General features: G+C 36.0%; 1 protein-coding gene across 1 annotated transcript; it reads right to left on the reverse strand.

Moving 5' to 3' along the window:
• Positions 1 to 424: 424 nt before the first annotated feature.
• LOC116172198 (glycine--tRNA ligase) lies at positions 425 to 10,111 on the reverse strand. The gene is made up of 11 exons (XM_031489357.1): positions 9,776 to 10,111; positions 9,380 to 9,726; positions 9,168 to 9,333; positions 8,973 to 9,118; positions 8,079 to 8,391; positions 7,864 to 8,028; positions 7,560 to 7,810; positions 1,113 to 1,237; positions 901 to 1,065; positions 664 to 851; positions 425 to 611 (listed from the first exon to the last, which is right to left on the reverse strand). The coding sequence occupies exons 1-11, from the start codon at positions 10,025 to 10,027 to the stop codon at positions 504 to 506; spliced, it is 2,226 nt and encodes a 741-aa protein (XP_031345217.1). The 5' UTR covers positions 10,028 to 10,111; the 3' UTR covers positions 425 to 503.
• Positions 10,112 to 10,116: the final 5 nt, after the last annotated feature.

Raw genomic sequence — 10,116 nt, forward strand, 5'->3', positions numbered from 1 at the left:
TTCTTCTAAAAAGCCGCGCGGTTGCCAGATCTCAAAAATGTGCGCATCTTCGTAGCTTAGAAATAGAGGGTGGAACCTCTCAACTTCAAACTACATAATTAATTGTTCGTTTTAAGTTTCATTTTGCTGAGTTCACTAAGTTTGCATTTGAGTATAGTTTCAAGGGAAAGAGTTAGTGCCCCAACGTACTAAATCTTTCTCTGTGCTTCCACGTAGGAACAACTTTCAAGAAGAAATTCGGCCGTATTTAAACAATGGCCGTGGGATGGAGATTGAGGCTCTGAGTAGGAAAAGTATGGAGCAGGATGATATTTTATACAGCCTGGGAGAAATGTTTATAAACTGAGTGGTGTTATCCTTAAGTACTTCCTCCGTCGATTCAGTTGTAACAACGGATAAGTACAGCAATTAAGAAAAAAAAAAATTGCAGTACATCATTACTTATTAGAGAAGCTTCATACAGTAATACTTGTATAAAAATCTACTGGTATGTGTCTTAAAAATTATGTTTTGCTCTCCTGTTGCTCGAATTTAGGATATTTTGCAGCTACTTTCTCCCACGTCGTTTTATTATATGACAATTGGTGAACGACACTGGGTAATTCGCACAACTGCAACATAACAAAACATTAACAAAACCAACCACCCAACTTGACTACTCACCCCTATCCGAACTTGTTGCATTGAATCCCTTTCACGCAAAGTAGCGCTATGTGGTTCTTTAAGAGTATCAAAATCTATGGTAATACCATACGGAATTGCGATTTCGTCAGTGCGAGCGTAACGCCGACCGATCGATCCTGAACTATCATCAACTTTATGGGAAACATCTACCTTCGTCAATTCAGTGGCTTAAATATGAAATTAAAGGAAAGCGTTAGACATTTCAAAACTACTTACACAACTGTTTAACGAACGGTTGGAATTCCGCATTTCCACTCAAAGGGAGAACACTACATTTAAGTGGCGCGACAACCGGAGGAAGTGAAATGTAAGTTCTTTGTTCGTCGTTCTCTCGCATTTTGAAATTGTGTTCGAATATTGCGTACATTATACGTCCAATGCCTGAGAAAGAACTCATCAATTCAAAGGAGGAGAATATCACTACGTACCAAATGAAGGTTCGATGACACTAGGAGTAATTTCCTCGACATGGACAGTTTTTTGATACCGTTTGATCGCCATCATATCCTTTGTTAACATATAACTCTCATCCTCCACATGTAATTCTAAAGACCTGCAAAGTATGCTACAGTACTCTGCTCATTTGTTTGAGCTCTATGACATGGAAGGGCGGCATGCTATTAATAGTATATTAAGAAACAAGTGTATTATAATCAAGTCTTGCAACGTTTAAAGGCACTCCGCTGCGCGTCGTGTCCTTAAACTCGTTGCGCGTGCTTTAAAGATCAATTATACACGCGTTTCTTATAGTATTTTTTATTATACCTGCAATATAATTTAAAAATAAAGGAAATAAAACGAAATCATATACTCGAATACATTTCTAATTAAGTGGGCTGATTATTTGTCATTCCATGATTGCCAAGGAAATGTCACTTGACGTTCGCGTGTAATAAAAATCACCGTCTCTGTAATAGTTATTTACATATGAGTATGGTAAATCAAGGTTTACGTTAACGAGTGAGATGTGAGGAATTTCGAAACGAGTAACGTTAACTGATTTAACATACAAATAATGTAAAACATTTTATTTCATACTGCTCTATTTCTATTAAAATACCATTTTGATTAGAATGTTGTAGGATTTGAATTAAAGAAAAAATCATTTTTAGACACGTTTTTTATATTTACTAATGCGGCTATCGATTTCAACCTATATTAGGTCATCTTCAGGCTGAGTCATATGGTGAAGTGAAGGGTGCATGTAATATTTTAAACGATGTTCTATAATATGTGTATTAGTTGTCAGGTATGCTGTAAATGTAGTTAATTAATAGTTTAAATGTAATAAAAGTGAGGTTGTGTATTAGAATGTTGTAGGTACACATTAAAATAAAAGCAAAAGTCGATCACTTGATTTGTTTGATCTGACAGTAGTTTGACAAATATCAATATCAATCAATCAATCAAATATCACGTTTAGATGGATGTCAGTTGCGGTTGCTAGGCAAAATTTCCAGTCTGGTAAAAATTTTCAGTCTGGTAAAATACGATTTACCAGACTCAAATCAGTCTGGGAAAGCGGCGATTACTAGATAGTATGAAATAAATAAAATAACTTCGGTTGAAGAAAACAATACACCCTCTATTCAGTGGCTTATTGCTGCAGCAGAAGAACCTGTAAAATCCAAATGCATAAAGATTATATCAAAAACTGTTGGCGTGGATAATAGGAAGCATCTTTCAAACAAGGTCTTAAATGCCTCGCTCATGCTGTCATATATGAAGGAAATGTCAAAGGTAGGTATTTAAATCTTCTACCCTTCGGTGCATTCATTCAAAACTTCAATCAATATTGCGATTAAAAAGTAGAACAGATTTGGCAGCATACCTACTCTAAACCACGTGCGTTTGTGAAAGCTTCCCACAAAGGATACGAGCCAAAGACACCTTTTAGAAGCAATAAAAAAAGAAAAGAGGGGGGAAAGGTATTCAGACCATTCACAATAATGCACATTTCACAAATAGCAGCTCATAGGCACATCTAGCTACAGCCCGATGAAACCGATAACTTATAGAACAAAGTAAATTTAATAAACTCAATAACCATTTCTTTTTAAATTCATTACGAGTCTCTATTATGAGTTAACCAATATAAAATTGCGGAGTTAAGAAAAAGCGGAACTTTTTCGTCTAGTAGCAGGGAATATTGCGAAGCGTTGGCATTATTTGATTAAATCAATTGTTACTGCAAAGCGTTGTGGTCCAAGGTACAAAACATTTCGTGGCGCTACAATTGTAGTGGCAAGTTACGTGTTTATACCCCTTTCCAAATACCTTAAAAGCCTTTCATTGGTCAATTTTGTGTAAAGTATCAAATACATTCAAGTTTTTCATTAATACAACGGTTTGAAACTGTAAGGTTACTATTATAAGTATTGTAATCCAATGTTTACTTGTAGAGCATCCTGTATATAATGAAAGTAGTTAAGATCACTTGTTCTGTGGTTAAGATGTACCTTTTTGCTTTGAGATAACGATGTCGGTTTTAGTTTTGTACTTGCATTACAAATAAAGAGTGTGTTTGCTTATATTCTTGTCTGTCATATCAAAGTAATTAAAGTGCGTAAAAATAATAGGTTATGGGCCCAGATAGGCGTAAAGTATAAAGAAAGAAAGAATAGAACTAAGTACCTAACCTCAACACCACGTGCAAGTACATAATGGATTCGGAGAACGTAAAGTTTATGTTTTCCAGGTTGGATAACAATAACTACCAAAATTGGAAGTTTCGTGTGAAGATGGTTCTGGTCCGTGAAGGAAATTGGTCAGTGATTGAGGATCCATTACCGGCAGCACCGGTAACTGTGGAATGGAGTAAAAAGGACCAAAAGGCACAAGCAACTATATCTTTAAGTGCGGAGGACAATCAAATAATTCACATCTGTAAAAGCGGATCTGCAAAGGAGATGTGGGAATCCCTACAGAAGGTGCACGAAAGAAACAACTTAAGTAATAAGCTGTATTTGTTAAGGAAGTTGTATCAATCTAAGCTGGAGAATAAATCAATGTCCGAGTATATTAAGGACAGCTTGGAGTTAGTGGAGAAACTACGTGGAGTCGGGGAGATCGTAAAGGATTTTCATGTAGCAGCATTGTTACTTGGAGGATTGCCCGAAAATTATTCCACATTGGTTACTGCACTAGATACAAGACCCGATGAAGAGTTAACATTGGAGTACGTAAAGGGGAAATTGATGGACGAATATAAACGGAGAGAAGATAGTACTTCCAGTGAACGAGCTCTCAACACAAAGTTTAAGGGGAATGACAGTAAAGCCAAGCAGATGCGGGAATGTTTTCATTGTCACAGGAAGGGGCATTACAAAAAGGATTGCTATTTCTACAAAAAGGACAAGAAAAAAGAAGGTCAACAAGCCAAACTAGCAGTCGATGAGGGTGAGTCTGATTCAAATTTTTGCTTTAATACTTTTGGCAGTAAAGGCACTGTGAGTGAGCCTGAGTGGTACATAGACTCAGGGGCTACTAGCCATATGTGTAACGATTTAAACAGTTTCAAAAATTTTGAATGTACTGAATCGGAAAAAATAACGGTTGCTAATGGACAACACATGGCAGTTAAGGGTAAAGGGAGCATTTACTTAAAAAGTGTTGTAAATGGCGAATTAAGAAGTTTAAAGTTTTCTAATGTGCTGTATGTACCTACATTAGAAAATAATCTGTTGTCTGTGTCGAAAATAACTAAAGTCGGTTATAAAATGAACTTTAATGGTTTGAACTGTAGTAGAGAAAGATGGAATGATTGTGTTAACTGCTGAATGTATAAACGGTTTATACAAGATAGATATGTTTAAGGATAAGGCATGTTTAACCTTTACATCCTGTGAAAAAGAGAAATGCATACATATTTGGCATCGCAGGTTCGGCCATAAGAGCCCGGATGGCATCAATAAATTGTTAGAAGGGGATTTAGCAATTGGCATAGAAATAAGTAAATGTAAAAATGTTAAGAAATGTACGGCATGTATAGAGGGTAAACTCACGAGGAAGCCGTTTCCTCATAAATCGGAAACGAGATCCAAGCAAGTTCTTGATTTAATACACAGCGATGTATGTGGGCCTATGAAAACTGCAACTGTGAGTGGGAAATTTTATTTTGTATCATTTATTGATGACTACTCCAGATATACAAAAATCTACCTGTTAGCTTCCAAAGATGAGGTAGCTGTAAAACTTAAAGAATTTCTTGCTGAAGTTAAAAATCAATTTGGAAAATATCCAAAGGTTCTGAGGTCAGATAATGGCGGAGAGTACACGGGGGAGGCAGTTCAATCAGTTTTAAAGAGAAATGGAATACAATTCCAGTCAACCGTACCCTATTGTCCCGAACAAAATGGGGTCTCTGAGCGAAAAAATAGAACGTTGGTAGAGTCAGCACGTTGCATGCTTCTGGATGCCAAGTTACCTTATAAATATTGGGGTGAATCGGTAGTAACTGCAAATTATTTAACGAATAGGTTCCCAACTCAAGCTAAAGATAAAACGCCGTATGAATTGTGGGTTGGTAAAAAACCTAACTTAGAACATTTAGTTACGTTTGGGAGTCGAGCTTTCATTTATGTCCCAAAGCAAAAGAGGTCAAAGTTAGAACCAAAGGCTAAAGAGGGAATAATGATCGGATACAGTGACACCAGTAAAGGCTACCGAATACTAGATCCAATCACAGACAAGGTGACAATCAGTCGTACCGTCAAGTTTAATGAATATTTAAATGAGCCATTTCAAGAGGTCAAAGGCTGCAACTCACAAACAACGACAGTAATGTATCAATCGAATAATGATTTGAGGGAAACTAAGGAACCAGAACAGAATATACAAAAGATAATGGAAACAGAAGATGCAGAGGTGGAAATAAAAGATGAGGAGACAATACCTGTTGAATTTTTGGATGACACAAGTGATGGGGAAGAGGGAGATGACGGAAATGCGAAGGAAGTCGCGAAAGACACCGAAACCCAGATAGTCACTAGAGCAGGAAGAATATCGAAGAAAAAATGTTTTAAGGACTACGTCACATACAACGTTTTTGACAACATCATGCCAGAAATGGAATCCTATGATCCGAAGTCCGTAAATGAAGCCATGTCGCGACCTGATCACCTGAAGTGGAAGAACGCCATGGAAAGAGAGTATGAATCCTTGATCAAAAACCAAGCATGGACACTCGTGGATTGCCCGGAAGATAAAACAATTGTGCAAAATAAGTGGGTGTTTTGTGTAAAAAAGGCCTCTAGTGGTGTGCGGTATAAAGCGCGTTTAGTGGCTAAAGGATTTACTCAACAATATGGTATTGACTATTTAGAGACTTTTTCTCCAGTTGTCAGAAATGCAACGATAAGAATTTTATTTTCAATGGCTGTAAATTTAAATCTTCTAATTTATCATTTAGATGTAGAAACTGCTTTTCTCAATGGCAATATAGACCAGCAGATCTATATGGCACAGCCTGAAGGTTTTGTTTGCAAGAAAGACCCAAATAAGGTATGTTTACTTAAAAAGGCTATATATGGTCTTAAGCAGTCGTCAAGAATATGGAACTTAAAAGTTGAAAAAGTATTAGTCAAAATGAATTTTAAGCAATCTGCTTACGAACCGTGTATATTCTTTAAAATTGTTGATAGTTCCATTGTAATAATTGCACTATATGTAGATGATTTCTTGATTTGCTCAAGTTCTTCAAGTTTAAAGGAGGATGTAAAACAAGATTTATCAAAAGAGTTTAAGTTAAAAGATTTAGGGTTAATAAATCATTTTCTTGGTCTGAATGTTCATTGTAAAATCAGTAACGTAATTCGAGTAAATCAAAAAGATTATATTTTAGAACTACTGAAAAAATTTCACTTAACAGATGCTAAACCTGTTAACACACCAATTGAAATTGGATTAAGGTTGAAACCAAATCATAATGAGAAACCTAATGTCCCATATCAGAACTTAATCGGCTCACTAATGTATCTAGCAGTTCATACAAGACCTGATATTGCTTACAGTATAAGTTACTTAAGTCAATTTAATTCAACATTTGATATGGAGCATTGGAAACATGCAAAACGTGTGCTAAAATATTTAAAAGGAAGTATGCATAAAAGTTTAGTTTTTTGTAAATCAAATAAACCAATCACAGGTTATGTAGATGCAGACTTCTCAAATGATGTAAATGATAGAAAGTCATATACAGGCTATGTTTTTAAATGGGCTAATGCTGCCGTATCTTAGGAATCTAAAAAACAAAGTTGTGTAGCTCTCTCAAGTACTGAAGCAGAATACATAGCAATGACTGAAGCAGTAAAAGAAGCTGTTTTTATTAAGGGTCTTATTGGTGAGATTTTAACTGTTGAAAAACCTTTCATTATTTACAATGATAGTCAGAGTGCTCAAAAGCTTATCAAGAACCCTGTCTATCATAGTCGAACTAAACATATTGATACTAAGTATCATTACATACGCGAAATTATAAATAAAGGCATTGTCAAAGTAGATTATGTACCAACTGATAAAATGATAGCTGATGTTTTGACCAAAGGTTTGCCAAGTGACAAACATCGTTTATGTATTGAACAATTTAATTTAAATTAAACATTGTATTAAGAGGTGGTATTATAAGTATTGTAATCCAATGTTTACTTGTAGAGCATCCTGTATATAATGAAAGTAGTTAAGATCACTTGTTCTGTGGTTAAGATGTACCTTTTTGCTTTGAGATAACGATGTCGGTTTTAGTTTTGTACTTGCATTATAAATAAAGAGTGTGTTTGCTTATATTCTTGTCTGTCATATCAAAGTAATTAAAGTGCGTAAAAATAATAGTTACTATGCCACCCTTCCGGCTTCATGAACCTATTTAATTGATTTACCCAATCGTCTCCAATTTTTGTTCTAAGTCAGTAACATCATTCGCATCCAATTCAGCTAGTTTATCGTATATTGCCTTAGCTTCCTTTTTAAATTTTTTACCTATCATTGCTTTATTAGGAACAGCTTCAACAACATCTACAGTTCTTGGTTCAGTTTTCTTTTCGGCAGCTAAACGCACCCCTGTCGCTTTAGTGTGCTGGGTTAAGTCATAAGCAGATCTGTCGGCACATCCCACACACTCCACCCAGCCCTATAAATTATATTTAAATCGGGTGTAATTGCTAACATTAAAGAAATGCTTACGTAGCTGGTAAGGCATTCAGCATCCCAACAATCTTGTGCGTAATGAGCCATTTCGTTAGACATATGCTGACGAAACCGCAATTTGGTCGGATCAACTCCACAGCGAATTAAGAATTGTTGAATTCTCACCATAAAGTAGCCTAAAGTTTCATTCGCCACCAAGCCCTTTACAAATATACAATTTTATAACATACAAGAGTCATTACAATATTCACCTTTCCAACAGCCTCGCCGATACTCTTACGTTCGGCACCCTTCCCGTCCATCTGGTTGCAAGCGGAATACAACAGCAGTTCCACATCCTTCACATCTTCGAATTTGGGATGTTGCTTATCGTTCGGATCGCAAAAGTGTTCAATTTCGGCCATGGTGAACTCGCGAACTCGTATTAACCCAGAACGAGGCGAGATTTCGTTACGAAAAGAGTTACCGATTTGCGCGGCCGCGAAGGGCAGTCGCCCTTGATTAAATTCCAAAAGACGTTTAAAATTCACGAAAATTCCTTGAGCTGTTTCTGGCCTTAAAAATCTGCAAATAAAAATATCTTCACTGAAAATGTCTTTGAATAAAACTATTGCATTGCAAAAGTTTAAAATACCTAATGTCCGGTTTCACAAAACAATTAAGGTTAATCAATGATTAAAAATATTATTCTAGAATGTAATGTAATGTAAAGTCTCCACATCTCTCTAAGACTAGTTCTTAACCATTCCCGTAACAAAATTGGTAACTAGTGCTGTGATAACACGCATAATTTTAACCTGTGTAATTATTTTATTTTTATCAGAAATAGCGATTACGCTACAAATGGTTCACCATTACTAATAACATGAATTTCTTGCTTTTATTTAATTTGATCAAAACATTGAAAGATGATAAAGTTGCAGAGAATTTTCTTACCTTTAGAAATTATTTGTTAGGTTTTATTTTCATGTAAAAAGGACATGTGTTTAAAGTTTAGATAAGAAAATAATTGACATTTCGTCTATGCGATTATACAAGTGTTTTAATACTTTGATGCTTTGTTACACTCGAATAATTGTAGGGGAGAACTGTGTTTGATGGCAGCTTTTTATTTAACACTTTTCCTACCTTCTCTATTAACCTACCCTTTAATCAAACCAGAAGGACCAATTTGGGTCGCAAACATTAAGTTAAATTCGATTGGTTCGGTCAATGGATTTCCAGTTAAAGGACTTTTCATATTAAACTTCTTCATAACGGCATGCATCTCTTCCTTAGTCATTCCATCAAGCTACAAAGTTAACGGTATAGGATTGAAAGAGCAAACTTCTCATAGATACCTTTATAACAATATCCCTACATTCGGCTTTGATACTGTCCGAAGTTTTCTTATCCAACTCCAGTTTCTCCAGATGTGCTTTAATTAGGTGATCCAAACGGAAGCATTCACCGGTCATGACGTCTTTTGTCATAAGATCTGCGAATCGTTCTACATGTCCTGATGCCCTGAAAAGTGGAGATGTCAATTTAAAAAAATAATTTCGCGGTTTACTTTAAAACTGGCTCCGGAGTTAAAATTGAGCAGTCGACTTCCAACATTTGTTCTTCCAATACAAAAAATTGCCTCCACGTGTGCAATAAGTTGGCTTTAAATGCACAACCCATGGGGCCAAAATCGTATTGTCCAGTTATACCGCCGTATATAGCAAACGATTGGTCGTAAAAGAATCGACGTTTCAACAAATCTTCCATCTTGGCCCTGTCAAAAGTGGCGAAACTAGGCGCCAAGCTCAACTCTTTATCCTCCAAAACCTTTTTCCTTAGTTTTAGCTCGGCGACTGCATGCTTAATGTCCAATTCGGGTGCTCCGTCTGCTTTTAGCTGACGAATGAGATCGCCCTACAAAATATGAGTTAATTAAACGCACATACACTCGGAGCGAAATTACCTGTTGTTTAACACTTGATCGTAAGGGTGCCAAAATTTCTTCAACTTTAGGATCCGCCATTCTTTCCGCGAATATTTGCAAGGGAATATTACGATGTTTTTTGTTAGTACCCCACTTACTATTAACAATAGACGTAAAATGGACACTTCTACAATTATTACCGGAGTGCAGTAAATCAGTACAAAGACTTGGTTTAGCACATGTAATGTCACTTAATCTATACAGTCTTGAACAAAATAAATATAGTTTCATTTACATATGCCACCTTTGCCACGATTTAAGGGGATCGTAGAAGGGGACTGAAAGATTTTTTAGGTTAGAGAAAAAGAAGAAGGCCGAAG

This window comes from Photinus pyralis, unplaced genomic scaffold, assembly GCF_008802855.1.
Source record: "Photinus pyralis isolate 1611_PpyrPB1 unplaced genomic scaffold, Ppyr1.3 Ppyr1.4_LG5, whole genome shotgun sequence".
Taxonomy (NCBI): domain Eukaryota; kingdom Metazoa; phylum Arthropoda; class Insecta; order Coleoptera; family Lampyridae; genus Photinus; species Photinus pyralis.

Excerpts from the sequence above, each read along its gene's own strand:
- LOC116172198 (XM_031489357.1), bottom strand. The coding sequence starts at position 10,027 with ATGAAACTATATTTATTTTGTTCAAGACTGTATAGATTAAGTGACATT. Across the intron at positions 7,811-7,863 it reads CTGAATGCCTTACCAGCTAC|GGCTGGGTGGAGTGTGTGGG; the intron begins GTAAGCATTTCT and ends TATAATTTATAG. Across the intron at positions 852-900 it reads ACCGTTCGTTAAACAGTTGT|CCACTGAATTGACGAAGGTA; the intron begins GTAAGTAGTTTT and ends TTCATATTTAAG.